The sequence below is a fragment of the Hippopotamus amphibius genome, chromosome X (genome assembly GCF_030028045.1).
Source record: "Hippopotamus amphibius kiboko isolate mHipAmp2 chromosome X, mHipAmp2.hap2, whole genome shotgun sequence".
Classification (NCBI taxonomy): Eukaryota; Metazoa; Chordata; class Mammalia; order Artiodactyla; family Hippopotamidae; genus Hippopotamus; species Hippopotamus amphibius.
Window position 1 is genome coordinate 120,559,679 of NC_080203.1, and position 20,189 is coordinate 120,579,867.

Here is a 20,189-nt window from a genome sequence, read left to right on the forward strand (position 1 = left end):
AAAACGTTGACTCTGCCCCAACGACTACTAAAAATGTCAGCAATGGCAATGAGTTAACATATAATAAAGAGGAAATGCAACATAGCCATCCTTTTACAGTATGAGACATAAATGGTGTAGATTATTTATAAGATTCTGTGACCTCTTCTGATTCTTAGCATGGTTTTTAACCAGGCTTTATATAGTGGTGATCATTATATATGCAGCATTTTGTGTTTTCCAATTCTTCTCTTGATATTTTACGTGTTGATGTTTTCCATAAATCTACATGGACTACCTTGCTTATCATTTCTATTATAGTATAACATCCCACTGGGTGGGCCTCCCAAAATCAACATGGGTTTTGCTTCTTGTAGCCAGTGCCCCCCTGGCATTGCTGATTCTCTGGAACTAGAGTAATTTAAAGGAAGCAGGGTTGCAGGTTATCTTGGTTGAGGAACTGACCTTTTGGGCATTGCTGTGTTGTGATTACAGCAAGCTGTGCTGATGTGTTTTCCCCTTGTTTTATTCTAGGATGTTTTTCTCTGGTGGGCAGTGTGGCCATGCTGGCAGACCTGAAGAGCTTTTACTGATGTTCAAGATATTCCTTGTCACCATTTGTCTTCATGTCACTCTGGTTACATCCCTGGAAGGTAAGGTGCCCATTTTCCTTCATCTTTTTCCTATTTTATCTCTGCGTGTGTGTGTGTTTAGTTGGGATTTTTTTTACTGTGGTAAAAGAAACATAACATAGGACTTACCATCGTAGCCATTTTTAAGTATATAATTCACTGGCATTAAATATATTCACAATTTTGTGCAACCATCACAACCACTATCCATTTCCAGAACCTTTTCATCATCTCTAATAGGAACTCTGTACCCATTAAGCAATAACCTCCCTTCCCCCTCCCCCCAGACCCTAGTGACCTCTGTTCTTTCTGTTTCTATGATTTTGCCTATTCTAGGTACCTCAGCTAAGTATAAGGAATCGTATCATATTCATCCTTTTGTGTCTGGCTTATTGCCCTTAGCATGTTTCCAAGGTTCATCCATGTTGTAGCATGATCCAAAATTTCATTCCTTTTTAAGGATGAGTAATGCTCCATTGTATATACATATTTTGTTTGTCAATTCAGTGTTGATGGACATTCAGGTTATGTCCACCTTTTGGCTATTATAAATAATGCTACTGCCAACATTGGTGTATAAGTATCAGTTTGAGTCCCTTCTTTCAATTCTTTGGCATAGATATACCTAGGAGTGGACTTGCTGGGTCATATGGTAATTCTTTGTTTAACTTTTTGAGGATCTGCCAAACTGTTTCCCATAGTGGCTGCACCATTTAACAAGATGTTGAACATCTTTTCATGTGCTTATTAACCATTTTGTGTCTTCTTTAGAGAAACGTCTATTCAAATCTTTGGTCCATTTTTGAATTGGGTTGTTTGGGGTTTTTGTTGTTATTGAGTTTTAGGAGTTCATTATATGTTCTGGATATTAATCCTTTATCATATATATGATTTGCAAATATTTTCCCCATTCTGTGGGTTGTCTTTTCACTCTTTTAATAGTGTCCTTTGATGCACAAGTTTTTAATTCTGATAAAGTCCAATTTATCTATTTTTATTTTATTGCCTGTGCTTTTGCTGTCATATCCAAGAAATGTCATAAAGATTTTCCCCTGTTTTTCTTCTAAGAAACTTTATAGTTTTAGCTTTTATGTTTAGGTCCTTTGATACATTTTGAGTTCATTTTGTATATGGTGTAAGATAGGGATCGGCTTCATTATTCTGCCTGGGGATATCCAGTTTCCCAATACCATTTGTTGAGAAGCCTGTCTTTCCCCCATTGAGTGGTCTTCGCACCTTTGTCAAAAATTAATTGACCATATATGTGAGGGTCTATTTCTGGTGTTTATTTGTTTTTAAAAGTACCTACTTGAAGGCACTTCTGCATGGACATTTAAGGGAGATAGAGATAACACTAATGAAGCAGGATGCTTTTCAGAAAAGACGATCTTTAGAAGCTTATGAGAGAAGGAGAGAAGGTACCTGTGGAAGACAATAGAACGACCAGAAACCCCAGGGCTGCAATATCTCTGGGTACAACTGCCAAAAGAATACAATGCTATGCAAATAAAAAGAATCATTACTTAAGAAGACATTATTAAGAACACACAGATAAATACCTTTCTTATTTAGAAGAGAGTTGCAGGACCAAGGAATCTTTGTTGGATAAAGCAGATATCTACTAGCAGCAAACAACTACATAAATACAACACACACACACAGAGGCACACAAACTAAATGGAAAACTTCCCAATAGACTAAAACACAATTGACAGTACTTCAAAAGTAGGCACTGGGGCATATTGTCAAGAAGCCACGATAATTTACACAAAGAAATGATAAGAGCTAAACAGTAGTGACTGCTTACAATGTGCTGGGTCCGTGTGTGCTTTACATACATCCACTCTCTTAAGCTGCTCAACCACTATTAAGGGGAGATCCTAGTCTTAGCACCGTTTCCCAGATCAAGAAACTGAGGCTCAGAGAGATGAGTAACTTGCTCAAGGAAGTAGCCGAGCTGGGAATTATACCCAGCTCAGAATTTTGTGCTCGTAACCACAAAACCAGAGTTCTCAAACTTGAGTGTGCATCAGAATCACCTGGAAGGCTTGTTAAGATGCAGATTCCTGGTCCTTCCCTGAGAGTTTTTGATTTAGTAGCTCTGGAGCGGGCCCTGAGAATTGACATTTCTAACAAGCTCCCAGGTGATGCTGATGTGACTGATTCAGAGACGATACCACTGCCTACACAACTGGCAGAAGACATAAGTAGGGAGAGAAAACTCCTCCAGATATATATCATGGGATATAAATTGTGTTGTGGCCATGTGACGTTCATGTAAACTGTGCTCACACACATCATCTCCTTGGGGCATTAAAACATCACTGTGGGATTGTCAGGGCAAAAATCAAATGTCTGCACTTTACTGATGAGTAAATGTCCCCCAGGACATTATTGGTTAGGAAGTGGCGGAGCCAGAGTAGATACTAGATCTTTGGTCTCGCGTTTCAGTGCTTTTTCCACCACAGGGTAGATGAGGAAGGAAAGTGGAACACAAGGGGAAAAAAGTCATCAAAAGGAAAGCCGCTTGGTAGAAATAAGTCTTTTTGAAAAAGTATGTTTAAAAATGATGAAAATGGGGCAGGTAAACAGGAGAGTGCGTGGCTCTGAAACGAACCTGAGTAGGGAAAACCTGAGTGGATGCTTTTCTTGCTCTGGCTCTCTGATGAATTGATTTCTTAAGGCAGTGGTTTTCAGAGTATGGCCTCCAGACAAGCAGCATCGGCTTCACCTAGGAGCTTTTTAGAAGTGTAGATTCTCAGGCTCATCCTAGACCTGATGAGTTGGAAACTCGGTGCGGGGCCCAGCAGTCTGTGCTTTAACCAGCCCTCCAGGTGATGCTGATGCGTGCCCAAGTTCAGAACCACGGTGTTAAAGAATTGGCTGAAACATTACTGCACCCCATGATATAGTAGAAAGGTGGTAAGATCTAGGGTTAGAGCCCTCCCCATGCCTGCCACCTGCTGGTTGTATGATCTCGATTTACCACTAGACTGATATGAGACTCTATTTCCTCATCTTCATAATGGGTATAATCCTGAGCTCCCCTAATGGGCTCTTGTAAAGCTCAATATATATTGAAACAAACAAACAAACAAAAAACTGTGATGGCAAAGGTTTTTCTTTGTCTTTTTTCTTGTTTTCCTCAGCTTTGTTGACATAAAATTGTATATGGAAAGGTTTCTCTGGATGAAGTGTTTCGGGATCTGGAAAGGGCTAGATAGGAGTTCATTATGGTCTTTCAGAACTCTGAGTAGGAGTATTCATGTTATTTAATAATCACTTTGATAATATTTACCTTGTCCCAGCCACTATTCTGAATCCTTATAAAAGGCTAACTCATTCAAAGCTCATTCAGTAACCCTTTGAGGGCTTCCTAGGTGGTGCAGTGGTTGAGAATCCGCCTGCCAATGCAGGGTACACGGGTTCGATCCCTGCTCCAGGAAGATCCCACATGCCGAGGAGCAGCTAAGCCCGTGTGCCACAACTATTGAGCCTGCGCTTTAGAGCCCATGAGCCACAACTGTTGAGCCCATGTGCTGCAACTACTGAAGCCCACGCGCCTAGAGCCTGTGCTCCGCAACAAGAGAAGCCGCGGCAATGGGGAGCCCGCACACCACAACGAAGAGTAGCCCCCACTCACCGCAACTAAAAAGAAAGCCCATGCACGGCAAAAAAGACCCAACACAGCCAATAAAATAAATAAATAAATTTATTAAAAAAATAACCCTTTGAAGTAGGCACTAGTATTAGCTCCATTTTGTAGACGAGGAAGCTGAAGCACAGAGAAGGTAAGCAACTTGCCCTCGGTTAAACATTTTGGTCGCAAAGCTGCAATTCAGTCTCAGGCCATCTGACCCAAGTCTGTGTGTTTAACCACTACACTATCCTGTCTTCCAGCATTCTTAACCTCTCTGCTACACTAGGTTGTGTACTTTGCTTGGTGGTTGTGTATCTGCAGGTTGAAAATAAAGGTGGAATAATCCATTTGTGGATTGGATATTGGACTGGATCATGCAGATGGCTTATAGGCATCGTCTCCCTGAACAGCTTTGGACTGAGGCAGGTTCTCTTCAGTTCAGGATGCCTTAGGTCTGGTCTTTGATGAAGGCCAAGGGGATCTGCGACTTCTACACTGGATAATTAGTCGTGTGGTAATGAGTGCCTGCTGTGTGCCCAACATTAACTGGCTGAACATCATCTCTGACTCCAGGGAATTTACACTCCAATTGAAGGGTCATGAGTGTGACACGTGAGAGCAGTACAACTGTAACCAAATCCTAAAGCGTGAGTCAGTGCTATAGGGCTCTAACATATGGCCTTTGGCCAAATCCATGGACGAGTCTAGTTAAATGGTAAGCCACCTGCAGTAGATGCTATTGGTGCTCTGCCCATCTCCCCTTAGCCCACCCAGAGGTCACCTACAGACAGATCCTGCGCGTGCTGATGGCTCCCATGTCTCCCTGACTGAGAATGATCTGTGCCCGTGGGTCCCTGCTTGGCCTGTGCATGGAACAAGCTAGTAGTGCCAGGGAGTTAATACCCCAAAACAGTGAAGAATGGGAGTTGGTGTTCACCTAGGCCAGCTTCCTTGTCCCTTGGTGGGACAATGCTAAGGTGTGTTCTATACACCGAGTAGATTGTTGGATTGGGCCCCAGTTGCCCATAGCAGCAATGTGCTCATTAATGTACCCATTATTGGCTTTACTCCCTTCTCTACCTCACTTCCCAACTCCCTCCCCCTGCTTACTGGGGTCATCCGTATTTGGAAACACAGTCATTTTCCAAAGTCCAGCCCAATATTCTACCTCTATAAAACCTCCCCTGACCTTTTCAGTGCTCCCTTTTCTCTTTATCCATGTCTTTTTATACTTGTCACTTTGTATCGTATCATGACATACTTCCTTTGCATCATGAGTCCTTTCAATGCATGGTCTGTGCCAGGTGAGAAGGGAGAATGTAGGTTTGGCAAGATGGGTGGCAAATTAATGAGTACTGAGGGCCTGCTCTGGGGCAGGCTGTTCTAGGTGCTTTATATAGATCATCTCATTTAATGAGTACTGAGGGTCTGCTCTGGGGCAGGCTGTTCTCATCTCATTTAATCCTCAGGAAAACGCTTTATGGTAAATAGTTTTAGTCTCAGCTTGCAGATGAAGAAACTGAGTGTCAAAGAGATTAAGTCATTTGCCAAGAGTCACACAGCTTGGAGGATTTCCCATTGGAATCTGTAGCCCATACTGTTCATACTATACCTGGTTGCCCAATAAGTGAAGACTGAATGAACATGACACTGAGGCATGGAGAGAAGATGGAGAGGGAGCCTGACGTAAACTGCCGGAGAGCAGCCGCTACCCCTGGCTCTGGGGGGTCTGGACTACAAACACAGTAGCTTCACCCTGGAAGCCTGAGAGATGACTCAGTAGCTCTTGACAGCGAGGAGAGATCGGACTGACACTCTCTTGTTAGGCCACTGGCCAACAGAGAGAACCCTTAGACCTTCATACTCCCAGCTGTGTAATTTGGCGATGTTCAAGGGAGTCATTCTTGGTCCACCAGAAGCCCAAATGAACTTTGGCAGGTAACTATATTTACGTCCAGCCTCTAGCTCTCTTGGGCTGTGCCAGTGCCTTTTTTCTTTTCTTTCTTTCTTTCTTTCTTCTGCTGCTGCTGCTTCTTTTTTGTCTTTAAGGAGGTCTTCTTTTAGGTACAACTATTTTCCAGAGGGTGAGATGACGTTATTAGTGGAAGATGGTTATAATTTCATTCTTGCAGAGTTGTCTTCCCCATTTGGAAACAATTACACATTTGAGCCAGTTTGGTGATCTCATGAGCTATAATCCCAACTTATTCTCTTTCTGGTCTGGATCTAGATCTTTCTGTGCTGCAGGCATTTCTAATGATAGATTTCTCTCTACTTCCCCTTCTCCAAGGCCTCACTGTCTTGTCTCCTCTTACCCTCTCATGCTTTGTCCATCCAAGTGTTTGTTCTTTCTTGTGTAACACATGTTAGAGCTGTAGGAGGTAGAATATATGCTCCTGAAACTCAAGGAAAGTGTCTTCTTTCCAAACCCAGTGCTGGTGTCCTTCTCTCTCAATTTCCTATCTGTAAAATTGAGATTATAAATACCATAGTGCTGATCTGATACTCAGCCAATCTCCCAACCCCTCAAGGTCCCACACGGGCACGAGGTCACTTCTGTTGGTCCCTGACTCTTTCCCTGGCAGGTAGAAGTGGTGACCAAGAATGATAGAGAAACTAAATAGGTTGAGGGGGAAACTGAAAGCAGAGGACATTATGTCCCACTTTCCATTTAGAACTCTGGATGATAACTGCTCTCAGTGGCCTGTACATCAACACGGGGCAGTGGTAGAGATGAGAAATGGTGGCACAGTGTGTTTAGACAGAGTGAAGGCTGGAGGTGGTGTCCTCTCCAGGTCTTTCTCTTCTCTTGTATGATAGGGAAGGGATTCAAAATTGCCCTCATGTTCCTAGCGGGTAGCTCTGTTAAGAGCCAGAGGCTGGGACAGGGCTGCAGAGGTGATGGTGTGGACAACTAAGACCAGGGGCCAGAGGAAGGATATGACAGACACTCAGTGGTGAGAGCTGAGAGGACCTGGGTCAGCAAGAGAAGGACCCCCCCCGGGCCAGGGTGGGGTTCTGAGAGACTAGAACATGGGGCCCGCTGGACACAGCCTTCAGCAGTGGATGCCAGCTGGACCCCCAGGAACCCTGCAGGGTGAGGGAGATCTCTGGAGAGGCCATTGAGAACGCAGGACTCAGCACAAGGTGATGCAGAGCCTTTCTCCCTGCTGTGCAGCATGCTGGCACCCCATTCCTAACCCGGAAGCCATCTTGGCTACCAGAAGGAAGAGGAGGGAAAACAGAGATTGCACATTTATCCAGGAGACATTGAGTTAACTAGAGACCAGTTTAGAGCAGAAGAGAGAGCTACCTTAAATCATCAGGTGTAAGGATCCCTTTCCTGTACATCTGAAATGGAGGCTCCAAAACAAGATGGAGTCATCCTAGACATCAAAGGAAGCTCAAGGATTTCTTTTTGATTTGTTTATTGTCGCTCTTGTTTGTACATCTAAATTATGTCTATACATTTTAAACTAACTCTAAAACAAATCCATACTGAACACTTAGGATGTGTCAAGACACTGCTCGGAATAGTGAAGGCCATCATCATATCCTGAATTCTGCTTCTCCTCCTGGTTTTATCTTTGCAGGTATGAAGGAATAACTGGTCAGGTCCTTGAGGGTAAGGGTGACATCTTTTTCCTCTCTGTATCCTCCATAGTGTTAGCACACAGTTAAGTGCTCAATAAATTGGTCGGTTGGTTTTGATTTGTGGCTCTAGTCTGAAGCCTAGAGATACAGTAAAACGTGGACTGCTCCCCTCAGCTTGCATCACCAACATTATCCTCATCTGAACCCAATGAGTTTTTTTTTAATTAATTAATTAATTTATTGGCTGTGTTGGGTCTTCATTGCTGTCCGCAGGCTTTCTCTAGGTGCAGCGAGCAGGGGCTACAACTCTTTGTTGTGGTGCACGGGCTTCTTATTGCAGTGGCTTCTCTTGTTGCAGAATACGGGCTCTAGGCGCATGGGCTTCAGTAGCTGTGGCCTGTGGGCTCACTAGTTGTGGCACACGGGCTTAGTTCCGCAGCATGTGGGAATCTTCCTGGACCAGGGATCGAACCCGTGTCCCCTGCATTGGCAGGCGGATTCTTAACTACCGCGCCACCAGGGAAGTCCCTCAATGAGTTCTGATACAGCATGTATTATTCCTCTTTTGTGTAAGGTAGCTATACGTTGGCTCCAATTACCCTTGAAGAATGTGTTTCCTTTCCTCCATATGATGAAGGGGCTCAGCTGATTGCCTGTTAAGATTCCCTCACACTTTGACATTGTGAATTCGATTACCCAGTAAGATCAGTCTTTGTATTCCTAATTTGTTGTCCTGGGATACTGGGGATCCTTGAGGTCTGCCTTGAACTAAGAACCACTCATCTCTGCAATCCCATTTTAAGGCTGCTCTCCTATTTGAAGTTCCTAATATGAAATCGGAAACAAGTTAAAAGTCATATTTTTTCCAAACTACTTTTTTTTCACTTGACACGATTTCAAAAGCTCTTAAAGTTACAATGAAGCCAGTGAATCTCTTGATTTCCACATTGATAAAAGCTCCAGACATGGCTTATGCTGACTGGTAAATCTCCCAGTTGCCGGTGCTATCCTTGCCTTGCTGTCCATGGAAAAGTCCCAGTGTCTATTTGTAGGGTCTGGTGGCAACCGCACATAGTACCGAACATTAAGAACAGCGGCAGCAACCCATGTGGACATTTCCGTAGATCTTCATGGTCTGCAGAGCACCTTGGCATGTCATCTTCCCATGGCCCCCTGAGGTGGGTGGAGAAGTTTGTATTATCCCCACTTTGCTGATGAGAAGTCTAAAGCTCAAAGCAAAGGACACTTCTCTAGGTTACCCAGCAAGAAACAGTATCAAGGTGCTGAAAGCAGCTCTCCAGAACTCTTTCTTCTACACCAGCCTGCAGGAAGTGCTTACTTTTGGCCATATGAGGACGTTTTAGCCAAGATCTTTAAGAAGGGTGACTTTAACCATGAGGAATGTCCCTCTAGGTGAGGGGTTGGCCAACTTTTCTTTAAAGATAATAAATATTTTGGCCTTGTGAACCATATGGTCCCTGTGGCAACTACTCACCTCTGTCCATTGCTCAAAAGCGGCCCTAGACAATATGTAAATGAATAGGTGTGGCTTTGAGCCAGTAGAACTTTATTTAGAAATAGAGCTGATGAGCTGGATTTGGCCCATGGACTGTAGTTTACAGGCTCCTGATCTAGACAGTGCAGAAGTGGTGTGGCACTTACTACCGATCATTTGTATTACAACCATTCCTTGCTTTTTTCTTGCTGGCTAAACCTGGCTTCATAGGGTGCTCCCCTCTTTCCACAAGATTATTCTAAGCCACCTAATAAATCCTGATTACTCTAAGCCACCCATGGAAATGCTGTTCCTTGCCAATATTTGATTTAGGAGTGGGCATGTGACTGACTTTTGACCAAAAAGACACATGGGAAAATCTGCTGGGGGACTTCTAGGAAAAACTTCCCCACTCTTGAGACTCGAGGAAAAACAGTGTCTCTTCTTCCTCTGGACTCACAGTGTCCAATATGATAGCCACTAGACACGTGGTTATTTAAATTTAAATTAATTAAAATTCAGTGAAATTAAAAATTCAGTTCCTCAGTCACACAGTCACATCTCAAGCGCTCAGTGTTCACATGGGGCTAGTGGTTGCCGTACTGGACAGTGCAGATGTAGAATATTTCCATCATTGCAGAAAGTTCTATTGGATAGTGCTGTGCCTAGACATTTTCGTGTTTGGATTTGATGCCTGAAACAGTGGTAGCCATCTTAAAAACACTGAGAGGAGCTAGGGAGTGCAAGTAGAAAATGGAGATAACCTGAGTTTTTGAAAGGTTGAGTCCCTGAACTAACAGTATTCCGAGGATGAAAGAACAGAAGTCTGGAAAGGGCCTGAATCTTTTTTGCCATCACTGAGCTGTAGGACCAGCCTTAGAACTGTCTACTTTCGGACTTCTTGTTAAGTGGGCTAATTGAATGTCTTTAATATTTATGATACTTTTAATAGAATAGTCTGCGACTTGCCCCTGAAAGCATCTAACACATCTAAGAGTTAACTTTACAAAGGTTTACTGTGTCACATTGTTTTAAATGCTTCATGTGTTACCTTACTGAACCCTGACAATAGCTATAATCAGGTGTTAACCCTTCATTTTCTAAATGAGGGAACTGAGGCTTGGACAGTTTGAGTCACTTCCAAGTTCACACAGCTGGAAAGTGGAAGTGGTGGCACTCTAGAACTTGTGTCCTTAACCACTTCCTCAGGTATTTAGTCCCTGAAGCAGTTGAAAATGTTTTTTTTTACACGACTTTGACTGAAACTTTGCCATATTCATTTATCCTGGGATGGATTTGTACCTCCAAAGGACTGGATAAAGATTAAGAGAGATCTGAGGAATAAAAGCAATAGTTCCACTGATTTAACCTTTTAAGAAGTAAGTTGATGTTGCAAGAGAACATGCTGTTGAAATATACCTTGATGTGGGTACGTCTTTACTTCAAGGAAATAACAAGAAACAGATTGATCTTGGCAAGAAGCCTCATGTTCACAAGATCACAGCGCTGTAAAAAACCATCAAGATAGACTGAGGATGCTTTTGCAACGGTATCTGTGGCAATTGTGTTTGTTTTTAACATCAGTGTCCTATTTGACCTATACCCGTCCCCCTTCTTTCCCTTTAGGAATGCACACAGCATAAAGTAAAAGTTACTCTCTTGTTGTTCTAGCATTTAGTATAGTATAGAATTTTGTTAATTTAAGGACAAGAGAAACGAAAACTATCAAATGGGCAGTAGTCTTGCATTGGTGAATAAATAAGAATTGCTCATAATTATCTGATGAATTAAATAAACAGGGACTGAACACGTAGCTGTCTTGTGTTTCAACGCTATAGCCTTCTTTGCCTTGCTCCTAATTTAAAATATGATTTCTTTTTTTCACAAGATAATTTATTTTTATTTTTTTCTATTTTGTACATATTAGTGTATATATGTCAGTCCCAATCTCCCAGTTCATGATTTGTTATTACATTGGTTACTGATTTGGAGTCATAGTAAAGTCTAACCAATTCTGGATTTTGGTGTACAGGCAGGAGGGGATGAGTTTGAACTAATGAAGAACTATCAGTTATAGGATTTTTTTCAAAGTAGAATTTTAAAACTTTCAAGTGAGTTGCATAATATCACTAAAATGTAAACTCTGCTTGAGGTCAGGGGTTTTGTTTTATTCCCTGCTATAACCCCAGCACCTGGTATATGGTTGGCCTTCAAAAATTGGAATAAATGAATAAGCTTTGGGCAAATCCCTTCATGTTCTTCTTTTTTTTTTTTTAAATAAATAAATAAACATTTATTTATTTATGGCTGCTTTGGGTCTTCGTTGCTGTGTGCGGGCTTTCTCTAGTTGCGGCGAGCAGAGGCTACTCTTGGTTGCGGTACGTGGGCTTCTCAGTGCAGTGGCTTCTGTTATTGCAGAGCATGGGCTCTAGGTGCTCAGGCTTCAGTAGCTGTGGTGCGTGGGCTCAGTAGTTGTGGCCACGGGCTTAGTTGCTGCACGGCATGTGGGATCTTCCCTGACCAGTGATTGAAGCTGCGTCCCCTGCACCAGCAGGCGGATTCTTAACCACTGTGCCACCAGGGAAGTCCCTCCCTTCATGTTCTGAGCTTCTTTCCTCCCTTATAGACTGAGGGGCTTGGACTAGCTTGGTATTTAGTCTTTTCCAGACCTATGGCTTATGTTGTAATTCTTTTCTTCCAGTGAACACTCCAAGTCCTAAAAGATACTATCTTTCAAATGATTTATTTAAGCAAAATTTTTCTCCCATTTTTGTGTTGAGAAAAAACAACAAAGGTAACTGTATCCTGTTTTTGTGATCAGCAGTAGAAAACCAGGAAAGATATAATTTCAAACAAAGCAAACATTACACTCTATTTTCTCATGTACCCTATTGTAGATAAACACATTTTGAAGTAAAGAAATATAGTATAAGTGACTACCTTTGTCACTTTTCTAAACTTACATGATTATACTAGGTCATCTTCAAGTCTCCTTCTCCTCTGAAATGGGTTTCTATGAACTTCCATTTCCTAATGTGTAATACAAAGTGATGGAACCCCCCAGTTTTTCTAGGATATGTCTTCCTATGATGTTAAGCTATGGAAACTTGAATTAGACAAACACAGTGTTGTAATAGATATTCTCAGTAATCAAGCATTAGTGAATATATAGGAATGTTTTAGAGTTAGAATGGAAATCACATACATGCAAATCTTGGAAAGAAACTATGATTTTTTAAAAATGCCCCCCTGCAAATTACTGATATCACATTGTTTGCATTAAGGAAAAAAAACAGTTTATTACATGAAGGTAAACTTTATCCGAAGACACAGAATCATATAACCTGAATTAATAATAATTATAACTTACTGTTGGAACTGTGATAAAAATACTTTGTAAATGTCATATAATTTCATTCAAAGTAATCACCCTCATTTTACAGATGAAGAAATATAAGCAGAGAAATGTCAGAAATTTACTCAAGGCAGAGCTAGGATTTGAACCTCTCTCTCAAGAGTCTAGTCTCTTTTTTTAATTAATTAATTTATTACTTAATTTATTGGCTGTGTTGGGTCTTCGTTGCTGCACGCGGACATTCTCTAGTTGCTGTGAGCGAGGGCTACTCTTCATTGTAGTGCGCGGGCTCCTCACTGCAGTGGCTTCTCTTGTTGCGGAGCACGGACTCTAGGCGCATGGTCTTCAGAGTTGCGGCATGTGGGCTCAATAGTTGCGGCTCACGGGCTTAGTTGCTCCATGGCATGTGGGATCTTCCCAGTCCAGGGATCAAACCCATGTCCCCTGAATTGGCAGATGGATTCCTAACCACAGCGCCACCAGGGAAGTCCCTCAAGAGCCTAGTCTCTTAATCACATTTAAAGTTGGTTAAGGAGGCATGCTCATTCATCTATTGGAAATAAATGGACATGGCCTTTTATTCATATGGAGATTACTAAGCCAAGAGTTACACATTGTTAAAAGTGAGGAATCCCAGATCAGATTTCAAAGCTCATGACCAGCCAAAGACAATAGAAGGGGAACAGGAGCCACCAACATATAAAGGTCTAAGGGCCTGCTAAGAATCTTCTATCCAGAAGTGCTACAGCAAAATGTTAAGGTTTACATGGCTTCAAAACAGAGGGAACTCAAAAATACAACTTTTTCAATGAAGTAGGATGCAGCAAGAATAGCCATCATTCAGCCGTTCTTTGTGGCTTTTCCAAGTATGTCACTGTTTACAGAAGTGGTTTGTCACATGGGAGTCCTACTCTTGGGGGTCATGAAAAAACCATGATATGAATGTTAGCTATGAACAAAGCTGGGAAGTGAGTCACAAAGAAAGGGGGATTCATATTCAGCCCCAGAGTGGTAAGGACTCCTCCTCCTTTGATTCATATTGATTCCCTGACTTTTGACCTTGTGAATATGAGGGCAAAGAACAGGAGAGAAAATGGCTGGGGAGAGTGATTTTAGCATTAATTTTGTCCTATCATTAGTTTAATGGGTATCATTACTCTACAGCACTCAAATTAAATCTGATGTGGCAGAGACTGGCTGGCAGCTCACCAAACCTTTATTTTTCTTCCTCAGCACATGGCGAGACTACATTTCCCATTGGCTATGTGGCTGAGTTCTGGCCAATGGGTATGGGCAGAAATGACATTTGCCACTTTCGGGCTTAGCCATTAAGTATCTCCCACTTGTTTGCCTGGCTGGATGTTGCTTTCCAGAGCAAACTTGGAATCTTCATGTTGAAGATGGCAGTGCCTCTGTTAGCCTGGGTCCCTGAATGACTGCATGGAGCAGATGCCCCTCTCTCTGCCCCACCCTACCCTCCACTCTAGGCTGCTGCTTGGACTTTACACATGGAAAATAAACTTTTTTTTTAAAAGCCTCTGAGATTTCAGGGTTTATTTATTGTAGCAAGTTGCCTTAACTAATGAAGCAGGGTTGTTGGTACATCTCATTCATTCTGTCATTGCAAGGTGGAGTGGGATGGGGTAGGCATCCCTTCTTTCTTGAGATCATATGTGAACCCAGGGTCATACAATTTAAGAAAGCTGGGGGAGGCTCTTCTGAGCACTACTGAGATGCTCATTTTCCAGCCAGGAGAGAGTCATTTTGTAGTCAGGAGAATCCACCAGAGCTGCCCACTCCCTTTGTGCCAACCCAAGCCACTGGGACCTCCACAATATAGTGTAAGGTTACGACTACAGGCTCTGGACTTCCTGGGGTCAAGTCTTACCTCTGCCATTTATTAACTCTGACTGTAGCAAGGTATTTAATCATTGCACTTCAGTTTCCTTATCTGTAAAGTAGCAGTATCTCTCTCATAGAGTTATATGAAGATTAAGTGAGTTAATGCCATGTAAAACAGACGGCTGTAATGCATCTGACACATTGTAAGAACTCAGTAAAAACTAACCGTCATCACTAGAGACCAGCACGATCTAATAGAAATTTTTGTGATGATGGAAGTGTTCTATATCTGTGCTGTCCAATACAGTAGCCACCAACCACATGTGGCTGTTGAGCACTTGAAACGTGACTGAGGAACTGAATTTTAACTTTTACTTAACTTTAAATTTAAATAGGCACATGTGGCTAGTGGCTACCATATTGAATGGTACAGGTATAGGCCATTTGTTCTCACTGCTTCAGAATTTTTCTCTTTTGTACTGTATAAGGCAGAGTTCAGTCACAGAAGGAGATTCACTAGGGACATACACACACTCACACATACACACACACACACACACTCACTAAGGAATTCATCACAGGGATTTGACCTTATATAGCTGTGTAAGCTGGTTAAAGTCTCCGTAAAGCTGTCATCTTCACCTCTGATGCTAGAACTTGACATATATGATGGGCAGACGGTAGGGAAGGGAGGATAGATGTAAGATGGGGGAGAGCAAGAACGAACAGAAACCCCTATGCATGAGTTGTAGCCACAAAACAGACTGAAACCTACTTGTTGCTGTGACCTTGGTAGTGTGGCTTTCCTTCAGAAGCCGGGCCCTTCAGCACGAAATTAACTACACACCTGGCCCAGGAGTCAGAGAAGCCTAAGGAAGATCCAGGGCAAGGTGGAGCAGGTGTAGGCTGGCAGCTCCTTCATATTAATGAGGTGAGGCAGCTGGTAATTGCCAACATGTGCCAGCTGCAAAATGGCTGCTGCTCCACTTCTGCCCAAATCTCCCACAAGAAGCTGCCTTGTGTCTCACACTCTCCAGAAACATATAGAAAAGGGGATTCTGGGAACTGTAGCTCATCCTTGCCATGATGCTACATTACAAAGCGACACATATTAGAAAGCTAATGAGCTCAATTTTGTTCCTGTAATACAGGCGTACGTTGTTTTACTGCACTTTGCTTTCTTGTGCTTCACAGATACTGTGGTTTTTTTTTAATAAATTGAAGGTTTTGTGACAACCCTGTGTCGAGCAAGTCTATTGGAGCTATTTTTCCAATAGCATTTGCTGTTTGTGTCTCTGTTTAAAATTTTGATAATTCTCAAAATATTTCAAACTTTTTCATTATTATTATATTTGTCATGGTGATATGCGATCAGTGATCTTTGATGTTGCTACTGCAATCGCTGAAGGTTCAGATGGTGGTTACCATTTTTAGCAGGAAAGTATTTTTTAATTAAGGTATGTCCATTATTTTAGACTTAATGCTATTGCACACTTAATAGACTAGAGTACAGTGTAAACATAACTTTTATACACTGGGGGGAATTCCCTGGTTGTCCAGTGGTTAGGACTCCGCGCTTTCAATACCTAGGGCCCGGGTTCAATTCCTGGTCAGGGAAGTAGGATCCTGCAAGCTGTGCAGCACAGCCAGAAAACAAACAAACAAGTAAACAAACACACAAACACATACATACCCTGGGAAACCAAAAAATTCATGACTCATTTTATTGCAATATTCACTTTATTATGGTGGTGTAGTACCTATGAAGTATGTCCTATTAGGATTATTTTCATCCCTATTTTCCAGATGGGAAACTGAAGTGTAGGTGAGTTAATTAAGTTGTCCAAAGTTATATCGTGGTGGATTACAAAATTAGCAAGTGGCAGATTTGGACCTAGGCTGTCTGGGTTTCAGAGTCTAGATTCTTTTTTTTTTTTCTTTTCGAATATTTTATTGAAGTATAGTTGCTGCACAATACCATACAAGTTACTGGTGCACAACATAGTGATCCACAATTCCCAAGGGTGACACAACATCTATGGCTGTCACAAAATACTGGCTGTATTCCCCGTGCTGCACAACACATCCCTGCAACCCATTCTATACCTAATAGCTTGTACCTCCCCTTTTCCCTCTCCCCACTGGTAACCACTGCTTTGTTCTCTATATCTGTGTCTGCTCTTTTTTGTTATATTCACTGGTTTGTTGTATTTTTTAGAATCTACATGTAAGTGATACCATACAGTATTTGTCTTTCTCTGTCTGATTTGTTTCACTTAGCAAAATGCCCTCCACGTCCATCCATGTTGCTGCAAGTGGCAAAATTTTATTCTTTTTTATGGCGGCTGGAGTAGTAGTCCATTGTGTATATGTATGTAAGTATATATATATAAAACATCTTTATTCATCTTTCAGTGGACACTTAGGTAGCTTCCATATCTTGGCAATTGTAAATAGTGTTGCTATGAACATTGGGGCACATGTATCTTTTCAAATTAGTGGTTTTGTTTCCCTCAGATATATATACCCAGGAGTGGGATTGCTGAGTCATATGGTAGTTCTATTTTTAGCTTTTTGAGAAACCCCCCTATTGTTTCCCACAGTGGCTGAACCAATATACATTCCCATCAACTGTACCACGGTTCCCTTTTCTCTACATCCTCACCAACATTTGTTATTTGTTAACCTACCTGCCACACTGGAGGGATTCAGAGCAATGTCATATGGACTGTTGGGGTTTGATAGGTTTAACTACTTTGCTTCTCCCTCACCCTGACATCCCCCACATCTTCTCATCTTACCTTAGAAGTGTCTGTTGAACCTCTCTTTTCATGCCAGCTTCCCAAGCACGGGTTCAAGCCCTCATCATGTCTTGGCTAGTCTACTGCAATACCTTGCTGTCTGGCCATCCCACTTCAGGTCACCCTCCTCATTTATTTCATAGCTATAGAAAAGAAAAAGTTTTCTGTGCCAGGGGCTGGGGAGAATGGGGAGTCCATTTTTCAGCTGAGTCCTTACATTAGCCCCCGGAGAACCTAAGCTAAGAGGCTAAGGGGGTCACTGCTTGACTGTGAGCTGGCAAAGAGTGGCATGATCTGAGGGGGACCGGAGAAGTTTCTGTACCCTACCCACTGGTGCCCCTCCCCCTGCTAGGTGCTTCTGCGCTTAAACATCTACCACAAGGAACTCTCACCACCCATAAATGACAGGTGCTTTGGAGTGAAAGAACATGTCAGCTGACTAACAGCAGAATCACCCGAGACACTAGCGGGGATCTGGGAGGAGGGGACACCCAGACAAACATTGCTTTCCTTAAGCTGGATCTCTTCAGGAGGAAACAGAGATAGCCCTGGACATGCATTCTCTATGGTGGCCATTTTCCCATAGGAGTGAAAATTGGTTCTTGGAGGCCAAAAAAACCTTATATATTACACAGGGCTGGGACTCGGATGAGGCAAGTGAGGGGTCTAGGGCACAAAATATTAGGAGACACTCCCTCTTAGGGCTGTGTGTGTGTGTGTGTGTGTACACACATACATAAATACACGCATATATAAATGTATACATACTAAATGTATACATACTGGCTGGATGGCAAGGAGTGTTGTGGATAAGGGGATGGAAAGGATTAAGCAAACGGGTAAAGTGTTATGATTTTTTTAAAAATTTTATTTATTTATTTATTTATTAAGTGTTATGATTTTAAATAGAGTGGTCAGGATCAGTCTCTTAGAAGGTGCTGTTTGAGCAACATTTGAAAGAGGCACCAGGGCAAACCAAGGGGTTCTCTGTGGGAAAAGTATTTCAAGCAGAGGGAACAGTAAGTGCAAAGGCCCTGAGGTGGGACTATGCCTGGTGTGTTGGAGGAACAGCAGGGACGCCAGAGTGGCTGAATGAGGGGAGGGGAGGGGGAGATGAGATCTGGATAGAGGGCCATGTTTCACGGGCATGTGGGGAGATTCCATGAAGAAGCACAGGTATAATGCCCGTGTAGTAAGTGTTCAATAGAGACCAGTCTGCCTCTCTCCCTCCCTGCCCCCTGAAGCACTAAGCAGCATCTACATATTAGACTGAAAAAGCTCCAGAAGCTACCAGCCTTCAGAAGTAGAGTGAACCCAAGTCATGGCTAGCATTTTACAATGGAAAGCACAACCCAAATACTCCATTATCTGCGCTGGCTGTGACCAGCAGCCAGATTACTGTCTGTGTGTCTAACTGCAAGGGTGCTGGGAAGAGGGGATGATGCCCTAATGTCCCCCACCTGTCAGAAACAGTTTATTTCAAGGCTCTCCTCCTTCCTAAAGTGCACATCCCTCCCGCTGAACGGCAGGTCAGTGGCTCTTCACTGTTTTAGACCACAGCCCAGTATAGTGGGGCTGGAAAGCCTAGGCTCAGATCCTAGCTCTGTCCCTTTACTATACACATTATATGACCTCCCTGTGCCTTGGTTTCCCCATCTGTAAAATGGGGATAACTTGCCTCGTATTGTTGTTATTAGGACTAAATGAGTTAATATTTATGAAGAGCGTGTCACAGAAATGCTATATATAAGCTTATTAATTTAAAATAGACTCCTTTTTGGGACTCTACCCTTCCCAGAAAAGTGCATATGAATACACACAAATTTACATTCTATTCTAGGGAATTTCTGGACACTCCAAAATGCATCACCTAGATCCTCAGGGGAGGGACTATCTATTTACCTCTGAGAGAGGCCATACCAGTTCTGGAAGGGTTAAGGGGCAAGAGGGCGGGTGAGTGGTACCATGTGAGGATGGGAGAGGAGCAAGACCTGGGGGCTGGGGGATCAAGAACACGTTTCACACTCTTCCCATTTGGGGCAAGGCCCCCCTAGAACTGCCAATTGTTTGCACTTTGGGAAATTTCATCAGCTAGGAGCTGAAGTTTTCTTTAGTGATGTCATTATTAATTGTTTAATAAAAATGTTATGTCAGAGTATTTATTGAGCACTGTGACGTGAGATGGTCACAGCTCAGGTAAACACATTTCGGCTGTGCCAAAGTAGAAACGTTTTCATTCATTTTGTTGGTCATGTAGTAAAATCTGAAAAATACAGTTCTTGGAAAAGTGTCTGTTGTCCCAAGCCCTGGAGAGCCAATATAATAATAATGTTGTTTTGTTTGGGGTTCCCATATAAGAGTGCTTAGGCGTGGTGCCTTGTTTTGAATCATCTCTCTTTGGAACAGTAATTCAATCCAGAAAAGGACTGTCACCAGATTACAAATTTTAGTTGGGTCTAAAATATTCATGGAAGGGGGGCTAGTTGTATTCTTTTTAGATCCACTCATAGGAGATTAAGCCTTTATCTTTGCATCCAACTTGGGGGAGAATGTGCTAGGAGTAAATACTCGCTAGTATCACCACAGTCACCAGTTTAAAGACAACCGTCTGACATTTTAAGTCTTACATCTCCCATATATCAAACAGCAGAAGAAAAATGAAAACCTCAGAAACCTCAGACATGACCTTGTATGACTTGGGTGCAGATTATTTGGGAGGTGATCCCAGGAATCAGGAGTGAGGGAGCAGGGAGAGGGCATTAGGAACAGAGGAAAGGTCAATAAAGAGTATAGCATTGAGATCATTGCTGTAGGCAGTGGTTCTGCTGTGTGTTTGAATGGCCATTTTAGT

At 42.5% G+C, this 20,189-nt stretch overlaps 1 protein-coding gene across 3 annotated transcripts in view; it reads left to right on the forward strand.

Moving 5' to 3' along the window:
- Nucleotides 1-20,189, forward strand: part of ADGRG2 (adhesion G protein-coupled receptor G2) — a 125,265-nt gene that overhangs the window by 54,789 nt on the left and 50,287 nt on the right. For all 3 annotated transcript variants that reach the window (XM_057717777.1, XM_057717775.1, XM_057717776.1), the window contains one exon: nucleotides 514-632. In XM_057717777.1, coding sequence (XP_057573760.1) covers nucleotides 515-632 — 118 coding nt within the window. In that variant the 5' untranslated portion in view covers nucleotide 514. The remainder of the gene's footprint in view (nucleotides 1-513; nucleotides 633-20,189) is intronic.